General features: G+C 43.2%; 1 protein-coding gene across 2 annotated transcripts in view; it reads right to left on the reverse strand.

The window, feature by feature from the left end:
* The window catches only part of stard5 (StAR related lipid transfer domain containing 5), a 75,517-nt gene that overhangs the window by 8,372 nt on the left and 49,323 nt on the right, over positions 1–17,822 (reverse strand). The window contains exon 2 of one of the 2 annotated variants that reach the window (XM_079340007.1): positions 13,731–13,780. The exons of the other annotated variant lie outside the window; for it this stretch is intronic. Coding sequence (XP_079196133.1) covers positions 13,731–13,780 — 50 coding nt within the window. The remainder of the gene's footprint in view (positions 1–13,730; positions 13,781–17,822) is intronic. 2 annotated transcript variants of the gene reach the window in all.

The raw sequence follows: 17,822 nt of genomic DNA on the forward strand, positions 1-17,822 counted from the left end.
CATAAGTCTTGACTCAGTCTCGATCCCTAAATGTTGTTGTCTTTTCTCTGTCTCAGAGCACTCTGCTCTTGGTTGGTGTGGTTTTGATTAAAAACACTATCTTTAGGCACAACATAGCTATCCCCTGTGAAGCACCTGTGAACCAACAAATACATCTAAGGTAAAAAAGGACATTTTTAAAAAAAAATGGTGGATACAAGAGGACACCTTTATGGTTCCCCAGAACGAAGAGGAAGAACAGACTCCGCAGTCTGAAAGAGAATGGTCTTGAGCTTGTATAGTGCTTTTCTAGTCTTTTAACTCCTCAAAGCGCTTTTTTTCACCACAGGTCACACTTCCCATTTACACACCGATGGCAGAGGCTGCTAAATAAATTGTACATCAGTATTACTTATCAATTTCTCTACATTCCTACACCACTGACAAAGAAGCGGTAGCAACTTGTGCTCGAGTTTTTTGTCAAAGTACACATTGACATGTTGCTGCAGGAGCTGGGGATCAAACCCCTCTGACACATCCGTGTAGTCACTTAAGTTATGTTTGTTTATTTTCTATTTCATTCTTTGCCTGTTCCTGTTTTATTTTGTACTTACCCTTGTCTCTGTCTTCCAGATCTTGCTCCTCATGTTCCTGCCTTGTGTGTCAACTCTGCCCTAATTATCCTCACCTGTGTCTCGTCATTCCCTGATTGTCTGTCCATATATCCCTGTGTTTCATTCCTCATGTTGCCAGTTCGTAGTGTGTTCTCGTGACCCTAGTTCCAGCAATTATTTCCCTGTTAGATTATCTGGTATTTTTGACCCTCTGCCTGCCTCTCGTTTGATTCTCTGCCTGCCCCTTTTGGATTTGTTTGCTTGTGAGGACTGACTTCTGTGTACCGACCTGGACTGTATTAAAACTACCCTTTTTTGGAATCTGTCGTTTTGAGTCTGCATTTTTGAGTCCCTGTGGTTCCTGGCCTTGACAGTACGAACTGGCCAGAGAATGGACTCAGCAGGCTCAGATTCAGTTCTTGCTGCGTTCCACGAGCAGGAGGAGCATATCAAACGACATGAGACTCAGCTGCACACGGTGTATGGAGGAATTAAAGAGCTCACGGAACATCATGAGAGCTTTCAGTCTGCCAATGGTTCTCAGGTGAGCGTATTAAACTCCCAATTCCAACACCTTATGTCTCGTTTGGATACATTGATTCCTCCTGATTTGTCTCCTGCACCTGAATTAACGCCTGCTGCTCCACCTGTAGCTCCCCTGTCCTCGTCAGGCTACACTCCCCACCTGGCCAAGTCGGAACGCTTCTCCGGTGACTCAGAGAACTGCCGTTCTTTTCTAGTGCAATGTGGCTTGCACTTTGAGTTACAAGCAGCCTCCTTTCCCAAAGAGCGAGCTATGGTGGCTTTTATCATCACTCATCTGACCGGGAGAGCAGAGGCTTGGGCGACTGCAGAATGGTCTCGTGATTCTCCGGTGTGTCAGACTTCTGTCCTGTTCTCTGAGGCTCTTTCCCAGATTTTTGATCTGTCAAACCACGGTCGGGAGGCCACCCAGAATCTTGTAACCCTGCAACAAGGTAAACAAACAGTGATAGATTACGCTATTAAGTTTCGGACTCAAGCAGCTGACAGCGGCTGGAACACCACCGCTTTAATGGACGCTTTACGCAATGGACTCTCTGACTCCCTCAAGGATCAGTTGGCCCCACTAACCCTTCCCCCAGACCTGGATTCCCTAATTTCCTTGGCCTCACGGATTGACACACGTCTGAGAGAGAGAGAACGAGAAAGGAGGCTCTCGGCTCTACGTCCTTCCAACCAGCAGTGTCTGCTGCCCCGCAACTCCTCCCCAAAACATCAGAACTACTTCTCGGAGCATCTCCGTCCCCCTTCAGCACCCTTGGTCAGCTCGGAGGAACCCATGCAGGTGGGTCGAGCCAGGTTAACTCCTGTATGAAGGAGGGACGTTGCATGTACTGTGGACAATTGGGACACTTTGTGAACAAGTGTCCGCTAAAAGAACGGGCTCACCAGTGAAGGAGAGGACACTGGTGAGCCGAACCTCTGCTAAAGACTATTCCTCTCGACGTCTCACTCCGGTGAAGATTTCTGTGGTCTCCCAGTGGCATTCTCTGCAGGCTTTGATCAATTCCGGCTCAGATGAGAGTTTTTTGAGATAATGTGCGGAGCACAACGAGAGATCTTCAACATGTCTGGAAAACACTGACACTGAGTTTACGATGATCGGATAAACGCTGTTGTAGGAGTTCGTTCAAATAGCTAACCTGTGAAAGAGGAATTTTAGCCATTTTTACTAAATTAAAAAAAATATGGCGGACTTCCTGTTTTGTTATGACAATGGGTGTAAGAGGATTTTATGTAGGTCCTGACATGCCCAATAAGCATAAAAAATGTCATGCATGTAGGACAAAGAAACCTCAATGGGGAGGCCTTTTTGAAAATTTCAAGAGGGCGCCACTGAGTCATTTAGCCACGACCACTTATTATGCCCACATGAGTAGTTTAATTTTTCTACAGGGATCATGAGTGTGACATTTGGTGACTCTACGCCTATATTAATCACTGTAACAAACTACTTCCTGTTTGTGACGAACATCACGTCCGTATGACCACACCCTTTGAGGAAATAACGTGCAGAGCACAACGAGAGATCTTCAACTTGTCGAGAACACACTAAGATTGAGTTTGCGATGATCGGATAAACGCTTTTGGAGGAGTTCGTTCAGATAGCCAACCTGTAAACTGCGAATTTCAGCCATTTAAAAAAAATATGGCGGACTTCCTGTTGGGTTTTGACCATGGGTGTAAGAGGATTTTATGTATCTTCTGACATGCCCAATGATCATAAAAAATCCCATGCATGTAGGAAAAAGAAACCTCTATGGGGAGGCAATTTTTAAGATTTCATGGGGGCGCCACTGAGTCATTTAGCCACGCCCACTTATCATAACAACATGACAAGTTTAATTTTTCTACAGGGATCATGTGTCTGATGTTTGGTGACTCTACACCTATATTAAGACCCATAACAAACTATTTCCTGTTTGTGACGAACAACGCGTCCGTATGACCACGACCTTTGAGGAAATAACGTGCAGAGCACAACGAGAGATCTTCAACATGTCTAGAACACACAGACCTTGATGTTGTGTCAATCGGATAAACGCTTTTGTAGGAGTTCGTTCAAATAGGTAACCTGTGAAACGCGAATTTTCTACATTAAAAAAAATATGGCGGACTTCCGGTTTAGTTTTGACTATGTGTGCAAGAGGATTTATTGTAGTTCCTGACATTATTAACATACAAAAAAATTGTCATGCATGTCAGAGAAGAAAACCTCTATGGGGAGGTCTTTCAGAAAGGTAAAATAGGGGTGAGCCGAGACATCAATGTTTGATGGTACGCCATGGCCACGCCCTTAAACGAAATAATGTGCGGAGCACAACGAGAGATCTTCAACATGTCTAGAATACACTGACACTGAGTTTACGATGATCGGATAAACACTGTTGTAGGAGTTCGTTCAAATAGCTAACCTGTGAAACGTGAATTTCGGCCATTTTTGTTGCATTCAAAAAAATATGGTGGACTTCCTGTTTGGTTTTGACGATAGGTGTAAGAGGATTTTATGTAGCTCCTGACATGCTTAATGAGCAAAAAAAAAATCATGCATGTAGGACAAAAAAACCTCAATGGGGAGGCCTTTTTGAAAATTTCAAGGGGGCGCCACTGAGTAAATTAGCCACGCCCACTTCTTATGCCAACATGTCTAGTTTTATTTTTCCACTGGAATCATGTGTCTGATGTTTGATGAATGTATGACTATATTAAGGCCCGTAACAAACTACTTCCTGTTTGTGACGAACAACGCGTCCATATGACCACGCCTTTTGAGGAAATAACGTGCAGAGCACAACGAGAGATCTTCAACATGTCGAGAACACACTGACATTCTCATTGTGTCAATGGGATAAACGCTTTTGGAGGAGTTCGTTCAAATAGCTAACCTGTGAAACGCGACTTTTCGCCATTGAAAAAAAATATGGCGGACTTCCTGTTTGGTTTTGACTATGGGTGTAAGAGGATTTTATGTGAGACCTCGCATGCTGAATGTGCCTAAAAATTGTCGTGCACGTACAATGAAAAACCCTCAATGGGGAGGCCCTTTTGAAAATTTGAAGGGGGCGCCACTGAGTCATTTTGCGAAGTTTTTTGATGAAATGGCGAAAATATCAAATTTTTCGCCAGACCCGATGACATTGGAGATTTTGATGAGTTTTCATTCACGTTCAAGCCGTCAAAAGTGGCTCCAAAGAGACGGACCGGAGAAAAAAAAAAAAAAAAATAATCATTTGAAAAACAATAGGGTCCTTCGCACTGGTCAGTGCTTCGGTCCCTATTCGCACTGGTCAGTGCTTCGGCCCCTAATTAAAACCGCAAGCGGTGATGAAGGGACCGAAGCACCCCGCGCATGTCGGCGTGTGTCGCGACCGCGAGAGTGCGACCGCGGGAATGCAGCCGCGACACGTGGCCAAGCAGCAGGCCTTACACTTTGATTTGTGTAAAGGAGCAAAAGTGCCTATTGAACGCATTATGAATCTAGGACATTATTAACCCCTGTTCCTGACATGATACCATGTCATTTTTGGTAGCATTGGATTCAGGACTTCACTGACTTTCAATAGATATCTATATATCCGCTGTAGGTTTAAAATTGAGCCAGATACGCCGTGCTACATATAAAAGAATTACAGCCACTTCAGTTTTTTACGGTGATTTCCGGTTTTAACCACAAGATGGAAGCATTGCCGTATTTTTGAAGGTGAAAAAGCGGTGCGCCTAGGCATGAAAGTTTGATGGTATGCAGTTGCCACGCCCTTTAACGAAATAACGTGCGGAGCACAACGAGAGATCTTCAACATGTCTAGAACACACTGACACAGAGTTTACAATGATCAGATAAATGCTGTTGTAGGAGTTCGTTCAAATAGCTAACCTGTGAAAAAGGAATTTCGGCCGTTTTTCTTGCATTAAAAAAAGTATGGTGGACTTCCTGTGAAGTTTTGACTATGGGTGTAAGAGGATTTTATGTAGGTCCTGACATGCCCAATAAGCATAAAAAATGTCATGCATGTAGGACAAAGAAACCTCAATGGGGAGGCCTTTTTGAAAATTTCAAGGGGGCGCCACTGAGTCATTTAGCCACGACCACTTATTATGCCCACATGAGTAGTTTAATTTTTCTACAGGGATCATGAGTGTGACATTTGGTGACTCTACGCCTATATTAATCACTGTAACAAACTACTTCCTGTTTGTGACGAACATCACGTCCGTATGACCACACCCTTTGAGGAAATAACGTGCAGAGCACAACGAGAGATCTTCAACATGTCTACAACACACCGACATTCACCTTGTGTCAATCGGATAAACACGTTTGTAGGAGTTCGTTCAGATAGCTAACCTGTAAACCGCGAATTTCAGCCATTCAAAAAAAATATGGCGGACTTCCTGTTGGGTTTTGACCATGGGTGTTAGAGGATTTTATGTAGCTCCTGACATGCCAAATTAGTATAAAAAAGTTCATGCATGTAGGCCAAAAAAACCTCAATGGGGAGGCCTTTTTGAAAATTTCAAGGGGGCGCCACTGAGTAAATTAGCCACGCCCACTTTGTATGCCAACGTGTCTAGTTTTATTTTTCCACTGGGATCATGTGTGTGATGTTTGATGAATGTATGACTATATTGAGGCCCGTAACAAACTACTTCCTGTTTGTGACAAACAACGCGTCCGTATGACCACGCCCTTTGAGGAAATAACGTGCAGAGCACAACGAGAGATCTTCAACATGTCGAGAACACACTGACATTCTCATTGTGTCAATGGGATAAACGCTTTTGGAGGAGTTCGTTCAAATAGCTAACCTGTGAAACGCGAATTTTTGCCATTGAGAAGAAATATGGCGGACTTCCTGTTTGGTTTTGACTATGGGTATAAGAGGATTTTATGTGAGATCTCGCATGCTTAAAGTGTATAAAAATTTTCGTGCACGTACGACGAAAAAACGTCAATGGGGAGGCCCTTTTGAAAATTTGAAGGGGGCGCCACTGAGTCATCTTGCGAAATTTTTTTACGAAATGACAAGAATATCAAATTTTTCGCCAGACCCGATGATGTTGGAGATTTTGATGAGTTTTCATTCACGTTCAAGCCGTCAAAAATGGCTCCAAAGAGGCGGAACAAAAAAAAAAAGAAGAAAATTAAAACCGCAAGCGGTGATGAAGGGACCGAAGCACCCCGCGCATGTCCGCGTGTGTTGCGACCGCGAGAGTGCTACCGCGGGCATGAAGCCGCGACACGTGGCCAAGCAGCAGGCCTCACAGTCATCGAAGGTTAAAAAATTGGAGCGAGCCGAGGCATCAAAGTTTGATGGTGCGCCGCGGCCGCGCCCTTTGACGAAATAACGTGCAGAGCACAACGAGAGATCTTCAATATGTCGAGAACACACTGACATTCTCATTGTGTCAATGGGATAAACACTTTTGTAGGAGTTCGTTCAAATAGCTAACCTGTAAACCGCGAATTTCAGCCATTCAAAAAAAATATGGCGGACTTCCGGTTTAGTTTTGACTATGTGTGCAAGAGGATTTATTGTAGTTCCTGACATTATTAACAAAGAAAAAAATTGTCATGCATGTCAGAGAAGAAAACCTCTATGGGGAGGTCTTTCAGAAAGGTAAAATAGGGGTGAGCCGAAACATCAATGTTTGATGGTACGCTATGGCCACGCCCTTAAACGAAATAACGTGCGGAGCACAACGAGAGATCTTCAACATGTCTAGAATACACTGACACTGAGTTTACGATGATCGGATAAACGCTGTTGTAGGAGTTCGTTCAAATAGCTAACCTGTGAAACGTGATTTTCGGCCATTTTTGTTGCATTCAAAAAAATATGGCGGACTTCCTGTTTGGTTATGACGATAGATGTAAGAGGATTTTATGTAGCTCCTGACATGCCCAATGAGGATAAAAAAATGTGTGTATGTAGGACAAAAAAAACCTCAATTGGGAGGCCTTTTTGAAAATTTCAAGGGGGCGCCACTGAGTCATTTAGCCACGCCCACTTTTTATGCCAGCATGTCTAGCTTTATTTTTCCACTGGGATCATGTGTCTGATGGTTGGTGACTCTACACCTATATTAAGACCCATAACAAACTACTTCCTGTTTGTGACGAACAACGCGTCCGTATGACCACGCCCTTTGAGGAAATAACGTGCAGAGCACAACGAGAGATCTTCAACATGTCGAGAACACACTGACATTGTCATTGTGTCAATCGGATAATTGCTTTTGGAGGAGTTCGTTCAAATAGCTAACCTGTGAAACGCGAATTTTCGCCATTGAAAAAAAATATGGCGGACTTCATGTTTGGTTTTGACTATGGGTGTAAGAGGATTTTATGTGAGATCTCGCATGCTTAATGTGCCTAAAAATTGTCGTGCACGTACGATGAAAAAACCTCAATGGAGAGGCCCTTTTGAAAATTTGAAGGGGGCGCCACTGAGTCATTTTGCGAATTTTTGTTACGAAATGACGAGAATATCAAATTTTTCGCCAGCCCCGATGACGTTGGAGATTTTGATGAGTTTTCATTCACGTTCAAGCCGTCAAAAGTAGCTCCAAACTGGCGGAAGGAAAAAAAAAATAATAATAATAATCGTAAGGAAAACAATAGGGTCCTTCGCACTGGTCAGTGCTTTGGTCCCTAATAAAAAAATAACAATCATTAGGGTTACAATAGGGTCCTTCGCACTGGTCAGTGCTTCAGTGCGAAGGACCCTATTGTAACCCTAATGATTATTTAGGGACCGGTCAGTGCTTCGGTCCCTAATAATCGTAAGGAAAACAATAGGGTCCTTCGCACTGGTCAGTGCTTCGGTCCCTAATAATCATTAGGGTTACTATAGGGTCCTTCGCACTGGTCAGTGCTTCGGTCCCTAAAAAAAATAATCATTAGGGTTACAATAGGGTCCTTCGCACTGGTCAGTGCTTCGGTCCCTAAAAATTAAAACCGCAAGCGGTGATGAAGGGACCGAAGCACCCCGCGCATGTCGCCGTGTGTCGCGACCGCGGGAGTGCAGCCGCGACACGTGGCCAAGCAGCAGGCCTTACGCTTTGATTTGTGTAAAGGAGCAAAAGTGCCTATTGAACGTATCATGAATCTAGGGCATTATTAACCCCTGTTCTTGACATGATACCATGTCATTTTTGGTAGCATTGGATTCAGGACTTCACAGACTTTCAATAGATATCTATATATCCGCTGTAGGTTTAAATTGAGCCAGATACGCCGTGCTACATATAAAAGAATTACAGCCACTTCAGTTTTTTACGGTGATTTCCGGTTTTAACCACAAGATGGAAGCATTGCCTTATTTTTGAAGCCAAAAAGCGGTGAACCTAGGCATGAAAGTTTGATGGTATGCAGTTGCCACGCCCTTTAACGAAATAACGTGCGGAGGACAACGAGAGATCTTCAACATGTCTAGAACATACTGACACAGAGTTTACAATGATCGGATAAATGCTGTTGTAGGAGTTCGTTTAAATAGCTAACCTGTGAAAAAGGAATTTTGGCTGTTTTTCTTGCATTAAAAAAAATATGGTGGACTTCCTGTTGGGTTTTGACCATGGGTGTAAGAGGATTTTATGTAGGTCCTGACATGCCCAATGAGCATAAACAATTTCATGCATGTAGGACAAAGAAACCTCAATGGGGAGGCCTTTTTGAAAATTTCAAGGGGGCGCCACTGAGTCATTTAGCCACGACCACTTATTATACCCACATGAGTAGTTTAATTTTTCTACAGGAATCATGTGTGTGACGGTTGGTGACTCTACGCCTATATTAAGAACCATAACAAACTACTTCCTTTTTGTGACGAACAACGCGCCCGTATGACCACGCCCTTTGAGGAAATAACGTGCAGAGCACAACGAGAGATCTTCAACATGTCTAGAACACACTAAGATTGAGTTTACGATGATCGGATAAACGCTTTTGGAGGAGTTCGTTCAAATAGCTAACCTATAAACCGCGAATTTCACCCATTCAAAAAAAATATGGCGGACTTCCTGTTGGGTTTTGACTATGGGTGTAAAAGGATTTTATGTAGCTCCTGACATGCCCAATGAGCATAAAACATTTCATGCATGTAGGACAAAGAAACCTCTATGGGGAGGCCATTTTTAAGATTTCATGGGGGCGCCACTGAGTCATTTAGCCACGCCCACTTATCATAACAACATGACAAGTTTAATTCTTCTACAGGGATCATGTGTCTGATGTTTGGTGACTCTACACTTATATTAAGACTCATAAGAAACTACTTCCTGTTTGTGACGAACATTGCGTCCGTATGACCACGACCTTTGAGGAAATAACGTGCAGAGCACAACGAGAGATCTTCAACACGTCTAGAACACACAGACCTTGACGTTGTGTCAATCGGATAAACGCTTTTGTAGGAGTTCGTTCAAATAGGTAACCTGTGAAACGCGAATTTTCGCCATTAAAAACAAATATGGCGGACTTCCGGTTTAGTTTTGACTATGTGTGCAAGAGGATTTGTTGTAGTTCCTGACATTATTAACATACAAAAAAATTGTCATGCATGTCAGAGAAAAAAACCTCTACGGGGAGGCCTTTCAGAAAGGAAAAATAGGGGTGAGCCAAGACATCAATGTTTGATGGTACGCCATGGGCACGCCCTTAAACGAAATAATGTGCGGAGCACAACGAGAGATCTTCAACATGTCTAGAATACACTGACACTGAGTTTACGATGATCGGATAAACGCTGTTGTAGGAGTTCGTTCAAATAGCTAACCTGTGAAACGTGAATTTTGGCCATTTTTGTTGCATTCAAAAAAATATGGCGGACTTCCTGTTTGGTTATGATGATAGGTGTGAGAGGATTTTATGTAGCTCCTGACATTCTTAATGAGAATAAAAAAATTACATGCACGTAGGCCAAAAAAACCTCAATGGGGAGGCCTTTTTGAAAATTTCAAGGGGGCGCCACTGAGTCATTTAGCCACGCCCACTTTTTATAACAAGTTATGTAGTTTTAGTTTCCCACTGGGATCATGTGTGTGATGTTTGATGAATGTAGGACTATATTAAGGCCCGTAACAAACTACTTCCTGTTTGTGACGAACAACGCGTCCGTATGACCACGCCCTTTGAGGAAATAACGTGCAGAGCACAACGAGAGATCTTCAACATGTCGAGAACACACTGACATTCTCATTGTGTCAATGGGATAAACGCTTTTGGAGGAGTTCGTTCAAATAGCTAACCTGTGAAAAAGGAATTTTAGCCATTGAAAAAAAATATGGCTGACTTCCTGTTGGGTTTTGACCATGGGTGTAAGAGGATTTTATGTAGGTCCTGACATGCCCAATGAGCATAAAAAATCTCATGCATGTAGGACAAAGAAACCTCAATGGGGAGGCCATTTTTAAGATTTCAAGGGGGCGCCACTGAGTCATTTAGCCACGCCCACTTATTATAACAACATGACAAGTTTAATTTTTCTACTGGGATCATGTGTCTGATGTTTGATGAATGTATGACTAAATTAAGCCCCATAACAACCTACTTCCTGTTTGTGAAGAACAACGCGTCCATATGACCACGCCCTTTGACGAAATAACATACGGAGCACAACGAGAGATCTTGAATATGTCGAGAACACACTGACATTCTCATTATGTCAATCGGATAATTGCTTTTGGAGGAGTTTGTTCAAATAGCTAACCTGTGAAACGCGAATTTTTGCCATTCAAAAAAAATATGGCGCACTTCCTGTTTGGATTTGACTATGTGTGCAAGAGGATATTTTGTAGGTCCTGCCATGGTTAACATACAAAAAAATTGTCATGCATGTAAAAGAAAAAAACCTCTACGGGGAGGCCTTTCAGAAAGGTAAAATAGAGGTGCGCCGAGACATCAATGTTTGATGGTACGCCATGGCCACGCCCTTAAACGAAATAACGTGCGGAGCACAACGAGAGATCTTGAACATGTCTAGAATACACTGACATTGAGTTTACGATGATCGGATAAACGCTGTTGGAGGAGTTCGTTCAAATAGCTAACCTGTGAAAAAGGAATTTCAGCCATTTTTGTTGCATTCAAAAAAATATGGCGGACTTCCTGTTTGGTTATGACGATGGGTATGAGAGGATTTTATGTAGCTCCTGACATGCTTAAGGAGCATAAAAAAATTCATGCACGTAGGACAAAAAAACCTCTATGGGGAGGCCTTTTTGAAAATTTCAAGGTGGCGCCACTGAGTCATTTAGCCACGCCCACTTTTTATGCCAACATGTCTAGTTTTATTTTTCCACTGGGATCATGTGTGTGATGTTTGATGAATCTATGACTATATTAAGGCCCGTAACAAACTACTTCCTGTTTGTGACGAACAACGCGTCCGTATGACCACGCCCTTTGAGGAAATAACGTGCAGAGCACAACGAGAGATCTTCAACATGTCGAGAACACACTGACATTCTCATTGTGTCAATCGGATAATTGCTTTTGGAGGAGTTCGTTCAAATAGCTAACCTGTGAAACGCGAATTTTCGCCATTGAAAAAAAATATGGCGGACTTCCTGTTTGGTTTTGACTATGGGTGTAAGAGGATTTTATGTGAGATCTCGCATGCTGAATGTGTCTAAAAATTTTCGTGCACGTACGATGAAAAAACCTCAATGGGGAGGCCCTTTTGAAAATTTGAAGGGGGCGCCACTGAGTCATTTTGCGAATTTTTACTACGAAATGACGAGAATATCAAATTTTTCGCCAGACCTGATGAAGTTGGAGATTTTGATGAGTTTTCATTCACGTTCAAGCCGTCAAAAATGGCTCCAAAGAGGCGGAACAAAAAAAAAAAAAAAAACTAATCATTAGGGTTACAATAGGGTCCTTCGCACTGGTCAGTGCTTCGGTCCCTAATAATCATTTGAAAAACAATAGGGTCCTTCGCACTGGTCAGTGCTTCGGTCCCTAATAATCATTTGGGTTACAATAGGGTCCTTCGCACTGGTCAGTGCTTCGGTCCCTAATCATTAGGGTTTCAATAGGGTCCTTCGCACTGGTCAGTGCTTCGGTCCCTAATAATAATAATCATTAGGGTTACAATAGGGTCCTTCGCACTGGTCAGTGCTTCGGTCCTTAAAAATAATCATTTGAAAAACAATAGGGTCCTTCGCACTGGTCAGTGCTTCGGTCCCTAATAAAAATAATAATTTGGGTTCCAATAGGGTCCTTCGCACTGGTCAGTGCTTCGGTCCCTAATAATCATTCGAAAAACAATAGGGTCCTTCGCACTGGTCAGTGCTTCGGTCCCTAATAATCATTTGAAAAACAATAGGGTCCTTCGCACTGGTCAGTGCTTCGGTCCCTAATAATCGTAAGGATTACAATAGTGTCCTTCGCACTGGTCAGTGCTTCGGTCCCTAATAATAATAATCATTAGGGTTACAATAGGGTCCTTCGCACTGGTCAGTGCTTTGGTCCTTAAAAATAATCATTTGAAAAACAATAGGGTCCTTCGCACTGGTCAGTGCTTCGGTCCCTAATAAAAATAATCATTTGGGTTCCAATAGGGTCCTTCGCACTGGTCAGTGCTTCGGTCCCTAATAATCATTCGAAAAACAATAGGGTCCTTCGCACTGGTCAGTGCTTCGGTCCCTAATAATCATTTGAAAAACAATAGGGTCCTTCGCACTGGTCAGTGCTTCGGTCCCTAATAATCGTAAGGATTACAATAGTGTCCTTCGCACTGGTCAGTGCTTCGGTCCCTAAAAATAATCATTCGAAAAACAATAGGGTCCTTCGCACTGGTCAGTGCTTCGGTCCCTAATAATCATTTGAAAAACAATAGGGTCCTTCGCACTGGTCAGTGCTTTGGTCCCTAATAATCGTAAGGAAAACAATAGGGTCCTTCGCACTGGTCAGTGCTTCGGTCCCTAATAATCATTTGAAAAACAATAGGGTCCTTCGCACTGGTCAGTGCTTTGGTCCCTAATAATCGTAAGGAAAACAATAGGGTCCTTCGCACTGGTCAGTGCTTCGGTCCCTAAAAAAAAAAAAGGAGAAAAATAATCATTTGGGTTTCAATAGGGTCCTTCGCACTGGTCAGTGCTTCGGTCCCTAATTACAGTGACATTGGTATTTAGGTTGGACCAGGCGCCCCAGCTGGAAAACGTTGCTGGTGAGAGGGAAGTCTGGGTTCACTTACTGCCTTCAACCAACGTTACCTGACATTGGATAAGTGGAAGAAAATGGATAGAAGGATGGATGACTGGCTATTACAAGTACCCTATAAAACCCCACCTCAAAAACCTCTGACATTCACTATCCCTTGAACAAAGGTATAATTGTATTTTATACATTTTTGAAATACTTGTCAATCACTTCCACCTCTAAAACATCCTTCAGTTTAGCTATAGATTGCTTAAGGTTTTGTACATGCAGTTTCAGACATTTTATCATATAAACCAACAGAGGTTAATATTTACAGGAATATGTTTTTATCTATTCAAGACATAACTGATAATTATGATAATTATTTTCAAAATGTTTATGAAACCAAACTAAATAAGACAAACAAGAATGAGTTGAATTTTTCTCACACATTCCCGAGGAACTCAGAAGATGGACGCCAGGACACGACAACGTCATTCTGCCAAAGAAAAACAGCAAATACTGTAAACAATGAGCATTATAAAGATTCTGATAGATGATGTTCTTGAGCTGAGAAGTCCCCTTCAGCTAAAACAATCAGTGAACAGTCAGCAAATAATCACTAGGCTCCAGCTGGATTGGATTTTAGCTCAGATTAATTGGGTGGTTGAAAAGAAAAGATTTTTTTTTTTTTTTTAAAAATCCAAATTTGGGCTTGATCAAGTCACAAAGTTTTGATCCTCTTAAAATATATATATATATATATTCAATTTTAATGTAAAGTTAACAGACAAAGAGTAAGGTCCTCTCACTGCTTTTTGTAAGTGTCTTGAGATAAAACATGAATTGACACGATACAAATAAAGATTGCTTGTATATAACCATTTACCAAATTACTGTACTGTTAAAGCTATTTTCTTAGGCCAATGTACCCCTTCTTTTTTGCTCTAAAACTTGCAGCACAGACTCTGGATTGTGTGCAACACTTTAAGAACACTTTCTTTATCAGAAACTAACACACAAACATCACCCCACCTCTGCTAAAACTTCTGCTGACACAGCACACAAACAATTTAGAGTAGGCACCTCTTTAAAGAAAAAACAGAGCAATTTACTTTGTTAAGCATATTCATCTGTCTCCCACATACTGCCTCACATACGCATGCGCGTGCACGTACGTACTGTATTTTACATCTACCTACAGATCGTATCGTGTACTCAGATTGTCTAGCTCCATGTCTGCTGGGTTAAAAAATTATTCAAAAATATTAAACATGCAGTAAAAAGTGACAAAGCAGTGTCAGCTACACAGCGGCACTTTGTCAACAAACTGTTGTCATGGAGACAGGATGGACCTGCAGTGCTTTTCTTTTCAGCGCACAAACTCTTCATGCTCTCCTGAGTGCACATAAACAGGACTTTGGTCCGTGGTCACTAAACTTTGGTGAGATTACAGCTCGCTGTTTTCGTGAGGAATACTCAGATTGGTGAAAGTTGTGGGGAAAACTATTTTGATTGTTCAAATTTGCAGAAAAGTTGTGGTGATTGGACATAATTGCAAGGTGAATTGTGAATTGTTGCGATCGCAACATCACAACGTCCTGGAGGGACTGCTTATGGCTGCCCCTAATGATGTTTATTGGTAGCCATGCACTACTTCACTTTATTCTGTTCTCATATCTTATCCATCAGTGCACTACGGTCACGTTATTCTTTCAGTGTTTGTCTTTTTTTTTAATATAGCTACGGTATCTAGTCTGTTGTTCTATTGTTCCATTTACTGCACTATAGTTCCGTTTACATCTGTTCACTACTGCATATGTCTGTTTACATCTTTAGTCCGATCGCTGTCCACTTATACCTTCTTTTGTATCTAACTTTGTATTTTAGCTTTGTACTTGCATCTAGTCAACTTCTGTTGACATTTTATTCTTTTGTTAACACTTCTTTGGTTAAATTTTAGTACAGCTGTACTGTTATTCATTTTCTAATGTGCGCCTTTGATTTGTCCCCCGGGGACAAATAACGTTTTTTGAATTGAATTGAAGTTTTCTGTGATAAAGAGTTAATTTTGGGTTGTTTTTTCAAGATTTTGTATTTATCATGTTAATGTGGAATAACAACAATGGTTTTCCTGTGACGACATTTCAATTTCGTTTTCAATAGAGCTCTAAAAATGTACTTAACATGGTAAAGCCGGCATTGTTACTAGTTAATTAAGTATAATTAATAGCTCTATCAAGTACAAAAACAGGTTTTCCAGTGAGGGGTCCTGTCGGAGGAGTACAAATATTCTTGACTGTCCTGATTAGACCTATGCAGACCGCCTGTTGAAGACACGATATGTGATGTCCTGTGATGTCTCTCCATCACTGTCAATGCCACAGGGGACTAATGAGAAGTCAAAGTGATGGCCACTCTGTACCGCCAACGGAGGGAGTAAAAGAGGCATTACGAAGGCGAGCCAGGATTGGTAGAGGCAGCCGGGGTAGACAGCATTAAGTTTGTGTGTACATGTGTGATCTGTTTCTTTACGCGTCATGCTTCCATAACGTCATAAAGCAAATCACAGACTTGGTTACCAATATCACGCTGTCACAGAATCAATATGAATGTACAAAGACGTAATAACAGCTGAGCTTGTAAGGCGCTGTTGCAGCTATGCACTCTAAAAAGAGCTACTGTATCTGGATCAGACAGGTCACCTATAGTTCCACTTTGAAAGAACAGAGGAAAAGATGAACAGGTCGATTCTGGAAAGATTAGGGATAATCTAGGGATAAATGGTCAATGGTAATTGGACTACTGAAAGTGCTTATTCAATGCATGTCAGACCTAGCTTTCCACACACTGATCAGATAGGTTGCTGCAGAAGCTGGGGATCAGGAGGCCGAGCTGGAACGGGAGAGAGTTCAGGTATCGACTGGGCCGCCGAGGAAACGTCGTTGGACGTCGGCGAGACTGCCGAGGGAAGCTCAGGCATCGGCTGGATCACAGAGGGAATGTCGTCGGACGTTGGCCAGACCGCCGAGGGAAGCTCAGGCGTCGGCCGGATCACAGAGGGAACATAGTCGGGCGTCAGGCGGACTGCCGAGGGAAGCTCAGGCGTCAGCCGGACCGCAGGAGACGTCGTCGGGTGTCGGCCAGACCGCAGAGGAGACATCGTCGGGTGTCGGCCGGACCGCAGAGGAGACGTCGTCGGGTGTTGACCAAACCGCTGAGACAACGTCGTCAGTTGTCGGCCGGACCAGCGAGGAGACGTCGTTGGGCGTTGGCCCGTATGCCGAGATGACGACGGCGTTCAGCAGGCACGTGAACAGGAAGCTGACAACGCTCTGCCGAAGCTGGTGGCAGACGGCGTTCAGCAGGCACGGGGACAGGAAGCTGACAACGCTCTGCCGGAACGGGGACAGGAAACAGACGGCGCTCTGCCGGAACGGGGACAGAAAGCAGACGGCGCTCGGCCGGAACGGGGACAGGAAGCAGACGGCGCTCTGCCGGAACGGGGACAGGAAGCAGACGGCGCTCGGCCGGAACGGGGACAGGAAGCAGACGGCGCTCTGCCGGAACGGGGACAGGACGCAGACGGCGCTCTGCCGGAACGGGGACAGGAAGCAGACGGCGCTCTGCCGGAACGGGGACAGGTAGCAGACAGCGCTCTGCCGGAGCTGGTACAGGAAGCAGAGGCTCTGAGGCACCATGAGGCCAAAGCCTGGACTGAGGTTTAGGCTGCTGTGGAGGGCTTGACTCAAAAAATACTCTTGTCCAGTCGGGGAGCATATGAGTCAGCCAAGGCCTCGAGTAAATCTCCCTTTGAGCCTCAGCAAGGGCTGCCTCCCTTTCCTCCTCACAGCAAGCCATTTTCAAGTCATTTTTAATGCACGTGAGGTTATATGTAACCTCACGCAGATCAAACGAAAAAACACCCGCTGGGTTCATTTCTGGTCGGTTCATTCTGTCATGTTCCGGGTAGGAAACAGGGAGGAGGACCCAAGTGCAGAAAATAAAGATTTATTTAACAAAAAGCAGCCTCAAAATCAAAAGGCTGCGGGCAGGTCGGCAGGGCACGCTGTTCAAATCAATTGAAAGAAATGGTAATATTGAACGAAAGTGAAGTAAATACTTGAAATTAAACATGTCAAGACAAAAGAAAGTCGATGAGGATATGGAGGAAATTCGGAAATCTCTGAGCATGTTGTCGGAGGATCTTGCTCGAGTTGCCAAAAAACAAGACATGCTGGAGGAGCTAATGTCGGAAGTCAAACAATTGAAAAGTTTGGTAAGAGAAAAGGACGCGGTGATAGACCATTTGGGAAGAAGGATCGATGAATTGGAACAAAACGCAAGAAGTAATGACTTGATTGTTAGTGGGCTTGATATCCAACATAGATCCTACTCAAGTGTGGCTGCTGCAAAAGACGGAGAAGATATCTCAAGCGAGGAACAGCAATCGCTCGAATATCAAGTAATACAATTTTTCAAAACCAAAGACATTGATATCCGAAGTAACAATGTGTCATCTTGCTACAGTCTTCCGGGGA

The sequence above is a fragment of the Symphodus melops genome (genome assembly GCF_947650265.1).
Source record: "Symphodus melops genome assembly, chromosome: 3".
In the NCBI taxonomy this organism is placed as follows: Eukaryota; Metazoa; Chordata; class Actinopteri; order Labriformes; family Labridae; genus Symphodus; species Symphodus melops.